The 17,907-nt window shown below is 41.1% G+C and overlaps 1 protein-coding gene across 12 annotated transcripts in view; it reads left to right on the top strand.

Annotated features, from left to right (window-relative positions):
* LOC133486522 (rho GTPase-activating protein 20-like) overlaps positions 1–10,943 on the top strand; it is a 66,459-nt gene extending 55,516 nt beyond the window's left edge. For 9 of the 12 annotated variants that reach the window (XM_061791815.1, XM_061791814.1, XM_061791812.1 and 6 more), the window contains 3 exons: positions 18–194; positions 5,840–5,981; positions 7,984–10,943. In XM_061791815.1, coding sequence (XP_061647799.1) covers positions 18–194; positions 5,840–5,981; positions 7,984–9,323 — 1,659 coding nt within the window. In that variant the 3' untranslated portion in view covers positions 9,324–10,943. The remainder of the gene's footprint in view (positions 1–17; positions 195–5,839; positions 5,982–7,983) is intronic. The other 3 variants (XM_061791816.1, XM_061791819.1, XM_061791820.1) reach the window with 3 other exon arrangements.
* Positions 10,944–17,907: the final 6,964 nt, after the last annotated feature.

The following is a 17,907-nucleotide window of genomic DNA, read 5'->3' as shown; positions in this document are numbered from 1 at the left end:
ATCTTTGTTACACTAAGACTAAGGAGAAGAAAAGAGGAGGATTAGGAGGATGTCATGACAATAATATACACTCTCGGCTCCACACTGCCAGCATATTGGAGCCACATTTGCAAAGAACACAGTGGACGTCATCCAAAACCACAGCTGGGAATGTGGATTCCTGGATCTTGCTGCTCCTTCTAATCCCAAACCAGGTGGCCGTCTTTTCTTTTTATTTCTCTTTTTAAAAATCGGACAAATAAGTGACATCAGAGAGCAGCCTGGCTGTTTACGCGCAGATGCAAACAGCATTCAGACGCACTAAACCGCAACATCTGGAGCCAAACAAACAAAAGGTGCCTTGCGTTTCCATGGCGTCAGCGAGGCTAACTTGCTTGTGCAAACACATGCAAGGCTTGTTCTGTCTACTTTTCCTTGGAAGACATTTTAGACACTTAAACTCATATTCATATTGTAGTTATGCTTTCCTTTTACAGTGTTATTTATTATGCTCATTATATTCCCTCAGGGGGAAATTCAATTTACACTCCGCTATGACTCTGAAAACCATATGCTGAACAACAAATTGAATAAATAACATTTAGTTGAAATCAGAAGTCATGGAAAATAATGGTAAGCAAATATTTAAGTAGAGGTGTCACAATTAATTGATCATCAAATTAATTGATTTTGATAATCAATTAATCGTTTAGCGCCATTGTTTACCTTACAAATTTCCATATCCTTTGATATCAGCCTCTCAACAGTTAATATTCTCAGATTTCTGTGGTCATCCATGAAAGCAGACTGATTATCTTTTGTGTTGAATCAAAATAAGACATTTGCAAACATTTTTACTTTCGAAAACAATAATCATCATTTTTGACGACTTTCTGAAAGTTGTTACAGACCAAACTAGTAACTGAATCATATGGAAAAAAGTAATAGTTTAATGTATTTGGGAATAATGCTTTTTGCAGCCGTCGAATGGATAATGTATAATTGACATGTTGTTCGATCCTGCAGCCACATCAGAAGTGTATATCCAACTAGTAGCCACTTTGTTACAGCATTTTTCATTCATTTTCAAAATTCTACCCATAACACCCCATAATTACAATGTGAAAAAGTAGTGTTGAGATTTTTGCTAATTTATTAAAAATCAAAAACTTAAAAATCATGCATATAGAGAGTGCATCAGAAGGTATTCACAGTACATAACTTTTGTTACATTTTGCTATGTCATAGCTTTATTACAAAATGGTTTAAATTTGACCGAAATTGCCATTTTCCATCAGTTTAAGCAATTTGATGTGCTGTAATAGTTGTAATAGTTATAGTACATTCGAAAAGAAAACACCCAATAATGACAATGTGAATAAAAGTTGCTTTGAGATTTTTGTGAATTCATAAAAACATTTATAAACTAAGAAATCACATTAGTATTCACAACCTTTGGCATGAAGCTCAAAATTGCGCTCAAGCGCTGATCTTGTTTCCACTGATCAGCCTTGAGATGTTTCTACAGCTTAATTGGAGTCTACCTATTGTAAAATTTTGATGGAAAAATTCAGTTTTGGAACAAGGTTGTAACAACAAACTGTGGAAAATGTGAAGCACTGTGGATACTTTCCGGATGCACTAACAATTGCCTACAACTATTGTTCAGTTTATGTCAAGAAAGGATTTGGTGAAAATAAATGCACAGAAAACCAGTCAAAGTGAAGAAAGATTGCAATTTCGGCCCAGATTTTCTGCCAAAATGATGAGGTACAAGGGGGGGTTTCTTGTTTACGTGTTCTGTTTGGAATGCGTGTGTGGGTGTTGGAAAAGGTGGATATTCTCAGAATAAAAATATGTGAAGAAAAGTTTGGACAGCTGTGCCAATATCAAGGGGGGAAAAAAAGTTATTTAGGTCAGGAATTCCTCCAATAAGCACGCCTCATGTGAGCAAACACTCCACTAGTGTTGTCTGATGACTACTACTAGTGTGTAGAGGAAGAAAACACTGTCACGCAGTGGTACTGCAAAATTGCCATGTAACAGCTACGTTTCAGCATTTATTTTGCCTTTGTCAAAAAAGTCTGCAAATTTCACACAGCATCCTACTAAATTGTCAGAAAAATGACTTAGAGAGAATTGACGACAACTGTAGCCGATTTCGCACAGAGATACTGCTAAATAGGCACATAACAGTTCCTCTGGCTTTCACACAGAACCCCACAAAGGAAGGCTATTACTTGAAAACTTTGCACAGAAATGTAGCTTTTCACGCAGAGCTCATGCAAAATTAGGTCATAAGAGAGCTAAAATTTCTTCATCAGTGCCTTTCACAACGAACCTCATCTTTCAGACTGCAGCACAGCTTCCTGTGTAGAATTGACTGTAAACTGACATCATACAATTTACACAGAGCACATACAAAAATGCCTTTTATGAAGATACCACTAAAACGACATCTAATTGAAGATCCAGCACTTTGTTGGCCTTTTTTTAAAAAAAAAAAAAAAAAAAAAAAGAATAGAAAAGATACGGCTAACATAAGATTTCTTTTACACAGAGGCCAGCAATGGCAGGATATTTCCGCACAACCGTGTGGACCCAACTGTTGCCTGTTTCACACAGAGATACCGTAAAATTGGCACATATCTTTTTTTTTTTTGTCTAGTTCAGTGGTAGGGTCAAACAGAAAGGAGCATCTGTATCCCTTTTATGCCACAACACTTTTATTGTGCCACAGTGGAGTTTTAAGCTGCCACTGTGGTTCTTTGTATTCTGATGGAATTTTATTGAACATTTCCGTCAAACAGAACAAAGTTTTAAAGGGGAGTGACAGAAAAAGAACTAACAAAACAAAGGGGAGAAACAGTGAAAAGTTAGCTAAATAATATAGGAAGAGAAGAAGACAAAAGACAAGACATTAGCTGTAATAAAGATGACAAAAGTAAATCATTATATGCCTAGTACAATGACAAATTAGATTTGAGTGTTGTATGGAGCAGTAGTGCTCACACCCTGTGAAGGAAGGGCAGGAAAATCTAGGACAGGACTGTACAGGACAAGGATAGGAGGGGAAGCATGCAGGACAGAGGTAGTGGACCCCGGCTGTAAAACTGAAGTGTGGTGGGAGTGGCTATGTAAATTCTAAACATCTATAGAAACACAATGCAAGTGAGGGGATACCGAGGAAGTTTGCATAGTTATTAGTTATCGTAATGAGTGAGTGGCCCCACTAAGCGAAAAGCAGAAGTATTTCCAGGTGAGTATCTGCGGACACATGCAAGTGAATTGATACCGTCTCGCATGCACAATCACTTTCAGAAGTGATCTGGAATTGCTGCGCCTGCACCGCAGGGGCTGAGGATCCCACCCAACCCAGCCGAGAGGCGGGGTCGAGCCCAGGAGCCCACCTTAGAGTGGCCCAGTTGACAGGACACCACTCACACACACAGAAGGACCCGGGGTGGTCCACTGGCTCCACCAAAGCTCCACCAACCGGAGGACACCGCAGGGGCCCAAAGTCACCCTCCCAGCCAACCCCCTGGTCCCCGACTGCCAGTCATTGGCCGTACCCTGTGCATAGTGACCCGAGTGGTGTAGTGAATTAAAATCTGTCGTGGCCCGTGAGGACCCCCCAGGAATCAGTGTATGTAGCGCATAAAAAAATGGGGATGGGTGTGTGTAACGCATTCACGGGGGGAAGCAAAGCGTCTAGACCAGGAACCAGCACTGATGTACTGAATCCTGGTCCGACGCCCGCACCGGCACCCCAAGAAGTGAGCGGTGTGAGAGAGTGAATGAATGAAGTCAGTGAATGTGTGCTGAGTGAGTGATTAAGAGGAATGGCTCCGCAGGCCGGGCCCATCCAGTGGGACAACTACAGGGAGAAATGACCGTCACACACAGCCTTGCTGTACCGCCCCCTGGAACCTGCCTCCCCCCCCATCCCAGCCAGCGCCCGCTACCTGTCCCAGGGTGCGGAAGGTGGATCCGCCCCCGAACCAGGCAGTGACAAAGCCCCTGAGCGAGCCCCACGGTCAGCAGGGCACCCCCCGCCCCCCACGGGAAGAGGGGTAGGCGACCGCAGCCGGACGCAAGTACCAGAGAGAAGAGGAGAAAGCAGGCGCCACCATCCCCACCAGCAGCCAGAACGGGGAACCAAAGCAGACGCCAGTTAGCACCACACCTGCACACGCGGAACCTGAGCACAGGGTCAAGAAGAGAAGATCCCCAACCCATGCATGTGTCCTTTCATCATGCAAATGAGTGTGAAGTATGAGAAAGGGAAAAAGTAAATCAATACATGAGAAAAAGGAGAAAATAAAACCACAACAACAAAGAATACAGAAGGCAAAACTTTGCTCATTTACAATGTAATATTGTTATTGCCAGATGACATTCTACCCAGGCAGAGGAATCAAAGATCTAGGTTCAGCATCTTGAAAAAGGGTGACCAGCTATCTATGTAATTACTGTATGTAACAGATTTTTTCATTTTAATTTTTTCTAATGCAATATAATTTATGATGAGATTTAACCAGTGATTAATATTGATATATGTTGTTTATTTTTTTATCTATCCATCCATTTTCTTCCGCTTATCCGAGGTTGGGTCACGGGGGCATTAGCTTTAGCAGGGACACCCGACTTCCCTCTCCCCAGCCACTTCCACCAGCTCTTCCGGGGGGATCCCGAGGCATTCTGAGGCCAACCGGGAGACATAGTCTCTCCAGCGTGTCCTGGCTCGTCCCCGGGGTCTCCTCCCGGTGGGACGTGCCCAGAACACCTCACCAGGGAGGCGCCCAGGAGGCATCCTGCGTAGGAGCAGCGGCTCTACTCTGAGCCCCTCCCGGATGACCGAGCTTCTCACCCTATCTCTAAGGGAGAGCCCGGACACCCTACGGAGGAAACTCATTTCGGCCGCTTGTATCCGGGATCTTGTTCTTTCCGTCACGACCCTCAGCTCGTGACCATAGGTGAGGGTAGGAATGTAGATCGACCGTTAAATCGAGAGCTTCGCCTTTCGGCTTAGCTCCTTCGTTACCACAACGGACCGATACAAAGTCCGCATCACTGCAGACGCTGCACTGATCCACCATTCGATCTCTCGTTCCATTCTTCCCTCACTTGTGAAGAAGACAAAATACTCCTCCACTTGGGGCAGGATCTCATCCCCGACCTGAAGAGGACACTCCACCCTTTTCCGACTGAGGACCATGGTCTCACATTCGGAGGTGCTGATTTTCATCCCAGCCGCTTCACACACTGTTGCGAACCGCTCTAGTGAGAGTTGGCGATCACGGCTTGATGAAGCCAACAGAACCACATCATCTGCAAAAAACAGATTTATTTTTCTAGTTCAGTAAAATTGTTTTCTTAGCGATAGGAAATGCAACGAGTATTGATTGTGAATATTAATTTGGGAGGTCGATTATGCTTACATCACAGAGTATGCACAATCTGGGGAAATTGGCGCATAACAGAAAATTCAGCATTTATCAGCATGTGGCTTTTACACAAAACCCAGCAAAGGCAAGATATTTTTGCACAACTGTAGCTACTTACATGCAGAGATCCCGCAAACATTAGTGCATAACAGAAGATCCAGCATTTCTATTAACTATGACTTTTACACAGAACTCAGTAAAGGCAGGGTATTGTTGCAATTTTCACACTGAAACACTGCATCCTGCAGGAAATTGACTTAGTCCCATTTGCACTTCATACAGAAAAGAGAAATTTAGCCTGTTTTATACAGAAACCAGCACGGGCAGGATACTTTGTCCTTCACGTGACAACAATCTCCCATTTTCCTCATACTAATTTTTACATAACTGTTTTTTCAAAATGTTGTGTGAAGATTGACGCTGCTTTTCCCGCCTTCAAGGTGTGTGAGCTGGTGCGCTTCCTCATCGAGAACTGCACCGCCGTGCTGGGCGACGATGTCACCTTGCTCTTTTCCAACTTCAGCCCGAAGGGTGGTGGCAGTGAGCACAGCTCTGGTGAGAGACCCATCGTTATGTTGCGTGACAGTACGATACAAATATGGAACGTCGCCGTCGCTGTTGTCATAGGCGTTCACCAATCAAACGACAAGAGAAAGTCACATGACCTCACACGATGTCTTCTATTGGGATCCCCGGGCATAGGTATTAACACTAGATAAGCCAGCCCGGCTGATCGTCGTGCCTAAATGGCCACCATTTTGAGAAGGTTGTCGTTACCATGAAGGCAACTGCGCGCTACTCTTGTTTACATTTAGACGAACAAAATCAACAGCTTTCATGTATTGTAGTATTTGTCTGCGCAAACGTGGATAATTCAGCTCACCAATAACTTGAGAAAACACCATGGAGTAAATTGCAAATGTTTTTGTTGTTGGTTTTTTTAAATTATTTTGTATTGTTTGTTCTATTTACTCAGTACTTGAGTAATTATTTCACTGTGTACTTTTTACTCTTACTCAAGTATTTTTTTGGAGGACTACTTTTTACTTTTACTTGAGTCACATTATTGTCAAGTAACAGTACTCTTACTTGAGGTCAATGTTAGGCTACTCTGCCCACCTCTGTAGCGGACATCCTCTATTGCTACTCTTACATTTAAGCAACATTTTTGCTCATCAGATCAGCCAGTGTCGTATTAGTTGCACTGACCTTTTGTATTTTTGCGTTGAGGTGCTGCCGGTCGTGGCCTGGTTTTGTCTAGTTCAGCGGACCCGCAAAGCACACGTAACATCGGCGACAAGAGCTGATCCGCTAGTAGATTTTGTATTAATTAGGAAACGCGTCTACAATTATCGAATTAATTTACGGATGTTAATGTTAAATGTATTCAGCGACGGAGCGATGTTAGGGGTTATGTCACATCACAGAATGAACTAACTTCAAATTCAGAAACAGAAAAATTCTGTACTTAATATTTTCCTGGAGGATGCATTTTGGGATTAGCCTTTGAAGTTGGTGATAGTGAAAAAGGAAGTGAAACAGACGATTGTCGTCAGTTCTTTTCCAGAATGATAGTGCTGAAAGAGGAGGATGCTATTCATGTGGCACAGCTTGAAGCAGGCATCAGGTGCAGGTGGAGATGGGCCTGGCTCAAGTTGGGGGCCAAAACAAAAAAGCAAAGAAATTAGGCAAATTTAATTGTAATCATAAATTTTTACATTAACATGTACTTGAGTGGTGTAAATAAATGTTTTTCTGCGTGAAGAAAATTTGTTTATTTTGCTTTATTGTACTCTTCGGAGTCTTCCAGATTTCTTAATTTATGTTAAAATAAAAAAGATTCGCTGCAGGGGGCGGGGGATCCCTCCCATACCCCCACAATTATTTTATTTTGTTTCCCCTTTTACATGTCTTTGGTGTTTGCACTTCTGAACTTCATAAGCAGTATACCGATATACATGTACATATTGAATATGAAATTAAAGTGACTCGTCAGCAGCATTGTAGGCAATAACAAACTGCATAATATATATTTTTTTTTTATAAGCAGTTGATAGTTTACTGTGCACACCACTGTACATATACATAAGCATAAAGCTGTGAATGACAACGAAAGGCAGCGAGAATAGTCAGCAGGGTTGTATGAAACAACAAACTGCATATCTACATAGAAGCGATTAATGGATAGTATAGTAAGTTATACTGTACAGTACATACGCATTTTCAGGTGACCAAAAGGCAGCAAAAATAGTCAGCAGAATTTTATATATTAAAAAAGATATACATGGTGTCAATAAAGAGTATGTATAACAATGTATAATAATGTATGGATGATCCTGAATACACTGTTTTACTGTAAGATGTGAATGTGGAAAGAAGGCAGTATCATCCGCAGCAGTGGGTAGTATAAAAAAACTGTATGTGTATAAATAGTCTATGTGTAAGCAGCTGATGCATAGTATACAGTACTGTACATGTGCAAATGTGAATGGCAACAAACGCAGCAGCGTTGTATGTGCTGACCAAACATTTACTCATTGTGTGTGGTCCCTTCTAGACGCATCGTCGTTCCAAATGAACGACTCGTCGTACGACAGTTTGGAGAACGAGCTGAACGACGAGCCAGAGTCTCCGTCCCAGGACCAACTGCCTCTGCGTGACAAACGTGACAAGCCCGACAGCCGCAGCCGCGACTCGGTTCTCACGCTCAGCGACTGCGAACCCGACACTGAGGGCCGCGCCGATGACCTCCTGTTGCAACTGCCGCCCCTGGCCCGGCCGCGCCGCTTCAGCCCCGCAACGCGCCAGCCCCGCGTCCGCCACGCCAATGGGGTGTCCTCGCAGGGTGCCAGCCGGAGATTGAGGCGAAGCTCAGAGCCCGCCTTGGCCGCCCTCACGGGGGGACGCCTCCCGCTACGCAAGGCCAGCTATGATGCCGCCATGGAGGGCGAGGAAGAGGAGGAAGAGTTCTTGGAGAAGGAGCTAAAGGGGCTCCACCTGAATTCGGAGCAAGACCAGAACAGTGGGCGGCGGAAGAGCAAGCAAGCATCCCCGCCCTCGCTGCGCCTGGACGCCAGCTGCTCCAGCCTCTCCTCGCCAGCCACCTCCCCCACCGGCTCCTCACTCAGCTCCTTAGACTCCGCTTTCTCCCAGTACTCCACCGATTACAGTGCCATCCCGCCGGGGGATGCCCCACTTCGGTCCCCACGGTGCTCTCCGCCGCAGAAGGATCCCCGCCCCAGCGCCCACCCCAACACGTGGATCAAGAAGGACCACCGCCTGTCCCTGAAGCAGCCTCTCAACGGACACGCAAGTGAGGACTTGCCGCCGTCCGCTGGTACCCAAAACGGGACGCCCAACCGGCGTTCCAGCAGTCCTCCGTCCTACCAGCAGGCGCTGCTTCAATTACAAAGCACCTCACCTTTCTACAAGGGGGCGGACAAACCCCTGACGGTGCGAGAGCTTAGGCTCCTCCACGACACGCCACCTGTGGGAGCTGACACTGTCCAGCCCCCCATGGGTGTCTTCTATGGACAAAGTTCCACCACTCTTGTACTTAAACGCCAGAAGTCCCACTCCCTGACGCTCCCTGTCCAGAGCCGGACGCTTCCCCGCCGCCGGTCCGAGCCCGTGTGCCACCCCTCCAAAACGGGCACAGTGGACAGACCCCGGGCCTGCCTGAGGGTGTCGGATGTGGAGCCCCTGTCACCCTCCGCCAACCGCACTGTGCGGGACTACTTTTCCACGACTGGGGACGCGGCGGGCTCCGCACGGCGCAGCCAGGAGGTGGCGCTGGCCATCGCCCAGGCCAAGAGGGAGTGGCACAGTCGGCAGTGTAGCGAGCCGCAATTGGACGATTTCGACCAGCTCTTCTTCGCCGAAGAATCCTACGTGTAACTACCACCTTTGTACATACCTACTTTGTACCCGCTTTTTATTACTCACTGTGGTCTATGTGGTGTGTTTACGGTACCAGGGTGGGAGACTACTTCTGGTTTTAAAAAGGTACCCAGGCACTTCCTGCTTCCCGCCAAAATAAAAGGTGGTTTTGGTTCCGCTGAAACGAACAGAAGTCACTCAGAAGTGAAAAAAGGGGCATCATATGGATAAGGTAGCAGGTATTGATGCACTTCTTAGTGCCATATGTATTAACACAAAATAAGAGCATTTGCATTGATAGCCCGCCAAATTAAGAGCATTAGAGAGGCCACATGCACTTTGGTTTATTAAAAAAAAAAAGAGAATTCACCCAAAAGTGACCAAAAGAGGCACCACATGTGTGAGGTAACAGATACATATTCACTCGCATTAAAAAAAATAAAAAATTCTAACAATGAAAAGAATTCATTCTAGAGGTGCAACAAGTAATCGATTAATCGACAACTGATTTTAAAATTAATCAACTATTTTAATAATCGATTAATCGTTCAGAGACCTTGTTTATTTTAAAATTGTCCACATTATCAGAATTTCAGCCTCTCAACAGTAAATATTGTTCGGTTTCTGTAGTCCGCGATGAAGGCAAACTGATTATCTTTGGTGTTTAATCAAAATAAGACATTTTGAAAACATCTGCTTTTTATTTGGAAAACAATGATCAACATTTTTGTGACGGATGTTACGGCCCAAACAGTAACGGAATCATAATCAATTTTTCACTTTCACTTTGAAATAATGTCCTGTTTTTGAAAAGCAGATTTTGAATTTTTTTTTTTAAAGATGATTCATCAATAAATCCCAAAAATAATTGACAACTTCATTGATTACTAAAATAATTGTTAGTTGCAGCTCTAATTTATTCCAAAGTAACAACAACAGACACCATTTGGATAAGAAGCAGGTACAGATTGACTTCTTGCTTCCCGGGTGCCCATTCACATTCTCCCAAAATAAGAGCATGTAAATCAGTTTTGCTAAAACAAATAGTGATGTATGAGAAGCAAATGAGGCTAAGGTAGCAGACCTAGATGACTTAACTTCCCACTTCCTGGGTGCCATCTGCGATCACAACCTGCCAAATTAAGCGCGTGAAACACATAAGATTAGTTGAATTAATTTAAAAGTGACAAAAATTTGGGGATTGAACTAGCATGCAGTTGCCAAAATGAAAGAGTGTCACCTTTTTACCACATGAATATTTAGTTATTATTTTGTAATGATTAAATCAAGCTGGCAGGTATTTATTTATTAGTGTTAATTAATGCCCATGCTTCTGAATGAGTGCTTTCTACATCCTAATATGGATATTGAAACACCACTTCCTGGCAAAAATTTCCACCGTATCATCTTGTATAATGAAGTAACGCGTCTTCTTCAAACTTTTTCCCCCACATTGTAAAGTTGTTTGTATTTATAATACAGAAATATGTATATGATAAATATGTCTGATATTTGCTATATGATCAAATCAAATTGTATTTTTGTACATGTACTGCTGCTGCTGTCGCCATAGAAACTTTATTTGCTGCATATTTCTGTCTATTGTGTACAACATTTGAATAAAATGCTCTCTTACCACTCTAGCAGTTACAATTTTTTAAACGTTGGGGTTTCAAATTGGAGTGAGGTGTTCAAATTTGGGTTTCAAGCCATGGTTAGCATTTAGCATTTGAAAGCCAGGGTTAAGGTTTTAAAATTAAGGTTTTAAGCAATGGCAAATGATTCAAATCAGGGATGGAAGCTGGGGTTAAGGTTTCAAAGTAGGGTTTTAAGCCATTTAGGGTTTCAAACGGGGGTTATTTAAACAAGGGTTAGGGTTTAAAATTAGGGCTCCAAGACTGGTTAAGGTTTTCAAACAAGGGTTTCATGCCGAGGTTAAGATTTGAAATGAGGGTGGTTTCAAACCAGCGTTAGGGTTTGAAATTAGTTGCTCAACCTGTCACAAAATGACTTCTTCGGCATCTCTTGACCAATTCTTTGGTGTCCCGCCAATCTGCGTTCACTGGCGTTGACAAAAAGCAGCGAAAAAGGCGTAGAAATGCAACGTATGTACACCAAACAAATGAAAAGTTTATTCTGCCTCAAGGCACTCATAACAACGGCATTAAGCAGGCGGGACAAAGTGCGACAGGAACAAACTGTGCTCGCCGGCATCGTCGTGTCCTGACTGACGTTTTTTCTGAACGTCGTCTTTGAACCGTGCTCCAGTGCTACAACAACACTGGCAGGCTGCCACATGCTAACACCACTAGAACATTAACAGCATTGCGGAGCACCCATACAAACTGTATTCAGACAAACTCAGTGTTGGGAATTTGACTTTGGAAATGTAGTTTGTTACAAGTTACCCTGTTGAAAATGTAATAGTACTTGTAAATATTTCTATGACTTTCTCAAAGTCATATAACTAATTACATTTAAATTACTTCTCGTAATTTTCAATCAAATCAACAGGACCCTTGGATGTTTCCTTTAAAATCGTGGCTTAAAAGCATAGATCATTATTTTGGAATTAACCACATTATTGGTGTTTACACAAACAAAGTGAAAACAAAACAGGATGAAATGTAAATACATAATAAATGTGTTTGTTGCATTATATGTGTACAGCGCACATAAAACATGATACCAGGTTGACCAAATGACAAATGTCCACAATTTAGATATGACAAACCAGATAGGGAATGTTCCATAAAAAGTCAGAAATTATAAAGATACAACTATTCAAAAGTCAATGTTCTTTTATGTGTTAAAAAGTATACAGTGTAACTACGAGTCTAACCTTTCCAAAACCTCACACAAACTTTATATAGATTGCACCACAAAGTGGCACTTGGAGGTTATAGCTGGAAAAATATGAGCTGTTTGAGACTACGGGTGAATAGCACATGACCAGAGAAGAGCCAACCACAAGCGTCGGCTTCCAAAGCAGGAAGTCATATGAAAAAAATCTGAGCCTTTTGTGGCTATATTTCCAAATGTAACACAATTGTAATCACAAATATTTCAAAATGCAACTGTAATTTACAGTTGTGCTCATAAGTTTACATACCCTGCTAGAATTTATGATTTCTTGGCCATTTTTCAGAGAATATGAATGATAACACAAACACTTTTCTTTCACTTGTGCTTAGTGCTTGGGTGAAGCTATTTATTATCAAGCAACTGTGTTTACTCTTTTGAAATCATGATGATAACAGAAGCTACACAAAGGACCATGATCCAAAGTTGACATACCCCAGTTTTTAATGGCGTGTATTACCCCCTTTACCATCAATGACAGCTTGGCGTCATGTATGTATGAGCCAGAGTGGCTCAATGATACTGAGGTCAGGAGACTGAGAGGGCCACTCCAGAACCTTCACTTTATTCTGCTGTAGCCAATGACAGGTCGACTTGGCTTTGTGTTTTGGATCATTATCATGTTGGAATATTCAAGTACGTCCCATGCGCAGCTTCTTGCTGATGAGTGCAAATCTTCCGCTAGTATTTTTTGATAACATGCTGCATTTATCTTGCCATCAATTTTGAGCAAGTTTCCAGCGCCTTTGTAGCTCACACATCCCCAAAACATCAGCGATCCACCTCCATGTTTCACAGCAAGAAGGGTGTAACTTTCATTACAGGCCTTGTTGACTCCCATTCAAATGTAACATTTATGGTTGTGGCCAAAATCACTCCAAATGATTTTCTTGCAGAAGTTTTGAGGCTCGTCTCTGTGCTGTTTGGCATATTGTAAGCGTGATTTTTTTTGTGGCATTGGCGTAGCTATGGCTTTCTTCTGGCGACTCGACCATGCAGCCCATTTTTCTTCAACTGCATCTTGAAACATCCACACCACTTTTTTTCCAGAAAGTCCTGTATTTCAGGTGACGTCATCTGTTGTTCTTTCTTTGCATCTCAAACCATTTTCCTAGTCGTTGTGGCAGAAATGTTTGTTGGTCGACCTGATCGTGGGTTGGTTTCAAACAGAATCTCTCATTTTCCACTTCTTAATTTGAGTCTGAACACTGCTGATTGGCATTCTCAGTTCCTTGGATATCTTCTTATTTCCCTTTCCTGTTTTAAACAGTTCAATTAATTACCTTTTCCCGCGGATCTTTTGCTTTCCCCATGACTCAGAATCCAGAGATGTCACTGCAAGGGTCTGTCAGGAGCCCAGAAACTCACTGAACCTTTATATACACACTGATTACAAGCAGACAGGTGTGGATGGTTACCTTTTCGTAACCATTCAAACCCATTTGTGTCAACTTGTGTGCATGTTATCTGGCCAAAATCTCAAGGGTATGTAAACCTTTGATCAGGGCCATTTGTATAGTATCTGTTGTCATTTTGATTTAAAAAGAGTAAACACAGTTGTTTGATAATAAATGGCTTCACCCAAACACTAACCATGAGTGAAAGAAAAGGTTTTTGTTTTATCATTCATGTTCTCTGAAAAATGGCCAAGAAATCATAAATTCTGCCGGGGTATGTAAACTTATGAGCACAACTGTAATTGCACTTTTTCTCTTAGTAATGTATTGGATTACAAGTACATACATTTTGTAATTAAATTGTGTAATCTCATGACATGTAATCAGTTAGTCCCCAACACTGCATATTTCTGCTGCTTGGTTATGTAAGCTGCGCAAGACTGTTTGCGGACAGCATTCCCGAATTACGGCGCTCGGGAGCATCGTGGCCCTATTTGTGATTTAAAGGACTCCATGCAGGCCTTTCAACCTGAAGAGAAATCAAAAAGCCGTCGTTAAACGTGTGCACTGTACGACCCGTGCCGACTGTCAACGATTATACGATTGTCATCAACAGAAGGTCCACGCGGTTAGTTGAAGTGGGACATTGATGTGTTTTCTGCAATCTGCGCCATATCTCATAATTCTTGCAATGACTCAAGTACAAAGACAACTTTAGGTGTTTCCAGCAAAGCTTAAAGATTCAAATTAAGAGTTCCAAGCCTTGGTTACCATTCCAAACTACACTGCAAAAAATATTTGTTGTCTTATTTCTAGTAAAAACTAATCCAATTATACTAAAATTAGACTATCACCTAAAAAGAAAATTGTTTTTAGACAATTTTCAATTGTTTCAAGCTAGGTTTGACTACAAATAAATAGGGGGTAAAATGTCAGTGGATTAAGTTTTTTTTTTTTTTTTTTTTAATTACTCCACTGTCAATTTTTTTCTACTTATTTCAAGTGAAATTTTGCTTGCAACGTGATAATTAAAATATATACAAATGTAAGTGTTACGTGATGAGTCTTATATTATGTCACGGCTGCTGTTTCAGCAACCTGAGTCAAAGTAAGGTTTCAAAGAAAAAAGTTATGTTTTCAAATTAATGTTCCAAGCAGAGGTGGGTTCTGATTTCAAGTTAGGCCTTTATGGCAGTATTAAGGTTTAAAATGATAGATTTTAAAGAGGGGTAAGGATTTCAAGCAAAGGTTATTGTTTCGGGTTTGAAATTGGGGTTTCAAGCCAGGTTTAGGGTTTCAAGTCAAGGTTAGGGATTTCAAATTCTATCCATCCATCCATTTTCAGTACCACTTATCCTCACTAAGGTTGTGGCTGTGCTGGAGCCTATCCCAGCTGCCACTGAGCGAGAGGCGTGGTCCACCCTGAACTGGTCACCAGCCAATCGCAGGGCACAAAGAGACAAACAACCATTGCACTCACATTCACACCTGCGGGCAATTTAGAGTCTTCAATCAACCTACCGCGCATGTTTTTGGGATGTGGGAGGAAACCGGAGTACCCGGAGAAAACCCACACGGGCACGGCATACATGGGAGGCCGAATTCATGGTTATGGTTTTCAGCCAGGTTTAGTGTTTCAAACTTGATAAAGTTTAAGGTTTCAAGCAAAAGTTAGGGTTTCAGATTAAGTAGTGGTAGGGTTTCAATTTGGGGTTTCAAGTCAGGGTTCAGGTTTGAAGTTGTGGTTTCAAACAAAGGTTAAGGCCTCCAACTAGGGTTAGGTTTTGAAATTAGGATTTCAAATCAGGGAAGACCCTCTTCTTCAAACATTATCAAAACTTAAAAGCCAGTTGTTTTTAGTTCTATTCTCGTATTTTTCCTTTTGATTTTGGGGGGGAAATTATTATGTGCAGCACTATGTGCTGCAGATCCCGTGCATGAAAAGTTCTATATAAAATAAAGTTTTGATTTATTAGTTTAAAAACAATGTAATAATGTAATCATGACATCCTATTGCCACCTTAAATCTTGCGTAACCCTTGACGGGACAAGGGTGCGCTTTATGAAATATGAAAATATCATGAAACAAACAAACAAGATTACCATGGCGCATTCCCACTCAGCTCGAGGTCAAATCTCCTCCCTGGGCAAACACATTATGATTAGCTATTGTGTCATGACGTCATCCATTGTGAAAAGCCAAATAGGACAGTCCTCTACACACAAAGGTCGAGATGGAAGTGTTTGAAAGAGGTTAATATTCGATTCCTGATGACAAATGGAGTTAAAGCTCACCTCTAATGCAAATTGTGGTATTTTACTGACACCTTGTGGAGAAAGTGAAAAATCATGCAGGCTGATTTTTGATGAGTCTGGGTTGCCCTGGCAACGAGCTGTCGTACTCCAAAGTGGTCACACGGTGTCAGTGTTTTACACCAATTTTAAGATAAAGCTGGATGCTGTTTCAACACACACCTTAAAATGCAACTGTTGACCACAAAAAGTTGTAATCGTGTAGCAAAAGGCCCCACACAATATTAGAGTTTGTCACAAAAATTATATTTGGCCATAAACGTAATGTTTTTTTTCCAAAAGAATGCAATACTTTGCCAATGAAAGACCATATTTGCTCACAAAAATTGTCAAGGTTGTCTTCATGCGCATGTCACAATCCTTTACTGGCTTCATTCATCACTTTGCATGTGCCCTTCATTTGACTAGGACAGATAAGCATGGATATGACTCACACAGGAAGCTGCTGGGTGAAGAGCATGTGAGGCGCTTACTTTACTCTTATTCACTCATACACTCACTCGTCAGGTGATGAATATGGAACTTTTTATCATCTGACCTTTTCCTCATAATACTAAGACCTTTTCCTTGTAATAATTCAACTTCATCCATGTGAAGTGTTTATTTACAATCCAACTTTTTCTCAAAATGTTCACTTTATACTCATTAAAATATAACATTTGTCTGAGTATATTTTGAGTATTTTAAAAAAAGAGCTTTTTTTTGGTAATGTTTAGGTAATTTCTTAATAGTTTGACTTTATGCTCATAAAGGACAACTTTTTTTATTGGAATTTCAGTACGTTTTGTCTTTCAAAAGTTACCATTTTATTTACATTACATCCCTTTTCTCATAACAGTTCTTGTAAAAATATTACCTTTTCCTTGAAATATTTCAACTTCATTCTTGTTAAATTGACTTTGTTCACTACATTTTCTAACCATTTTTTTCTTCTAAAAATAACTACTTTATTTTCATGAGTTTAGGACTTTTCTTTTGCTATTTGGACTATTCTTCACTTACGACAAAAACAAAACTAAAAAAACTGTCATGTCTTTTTGTCATTTATTCTCTAAATATTTTGACTATATTCTTGCAAAATTACATTTTTCTCATATTTCAACTTTATTCTTTAAACTTCTTCCCCTGTAAAATTGGTACTTCATTCTCATAAAACTAATTTTTATTAAAAATATTTATATATTTTTTCACTTCATAGTTCAACTTTACTCTGGCAATATTTCTACTTTTTTGTAACCTTTTTGTGTTTTTTTTTTCTTTGAAAAATGAATATTTATTCTTGAAAAAAAATTCTTTTTTAGTATTCCATATTTTTCCTCATAAAATTATGGCATTTTTTCTTGTAAAATGAATACTTTCCCCCTTCAATATTTCAACTTCATGCTTTTATTTATAAAATCCAAATTTTCCCCATTAGTAAAATCATTGCATTATCATCATATACAGCGGCAGAAATAAGTATTTAACACGTCACTGTTTTTCTCACTAAATATATTTCCAAAGGTGCTATTGACCTGAAAATTTCACCAGATGTTGGGAACAACCAAAGTAATCCATAAATACAAAGAAAGTAGAAAAAATAAGATCATAAATTTTGTTGTGTGTAGAAATGTGAAATGACACAGGAGAAAAGTATTGAATACATGAAGAAAGGGGCGGTGCAAAAAGGCAGGCGTGGAGTGCTTCAATGAGACCTGGATTTGGCAGGTACTGTTGTCAGAAGGAAAACTGAGTAATGCACTCTGCCTCCATGGCCTGTAAGTAAATTCCTTGTGTTTTTTTTGGACATACTTGGCAAATAAAGATGATTCTGATGAAACAAATCTAATCTTTACCCTTTGTGGACACATGACTAATATTACTGCAGCTTACTGAGTCAGTTGTGAAACTTCAAGTTTTTCTCTATTTCACTGCCCCCAGGTGGCCAACACACACACTAGGAGGAGCAGCACAATCTCCATTGAATTGAAGCAAAAATGCGGCAAAGACCGTTAACATTCTTAATCTTGTTAATCTTAACATTCTATTGA

This window comes from Phyllopteryx taeniolatus, chromosome 12, assembly GCF_024500385.1.
Source record: "Phyllopteryx taeniolatus isolate TA_2022b chromosome 12, UOR_Ptae_1.2, whole genome shotgun sequence".
NCBI classification, from domain to species: domain Eukaryota; kingdom Metazoa; phylum Chordata; class Actinopteri; order Syngnathiformes; family Syngnathidae; genus Phyllopteryx; species Phyllopteryx taeniolatus.
The sequence above is the reverse complement of the archived record's forward strand: the minus strand, read 5'-3'. Positions and strand labels throughout refer to the sequence as shown.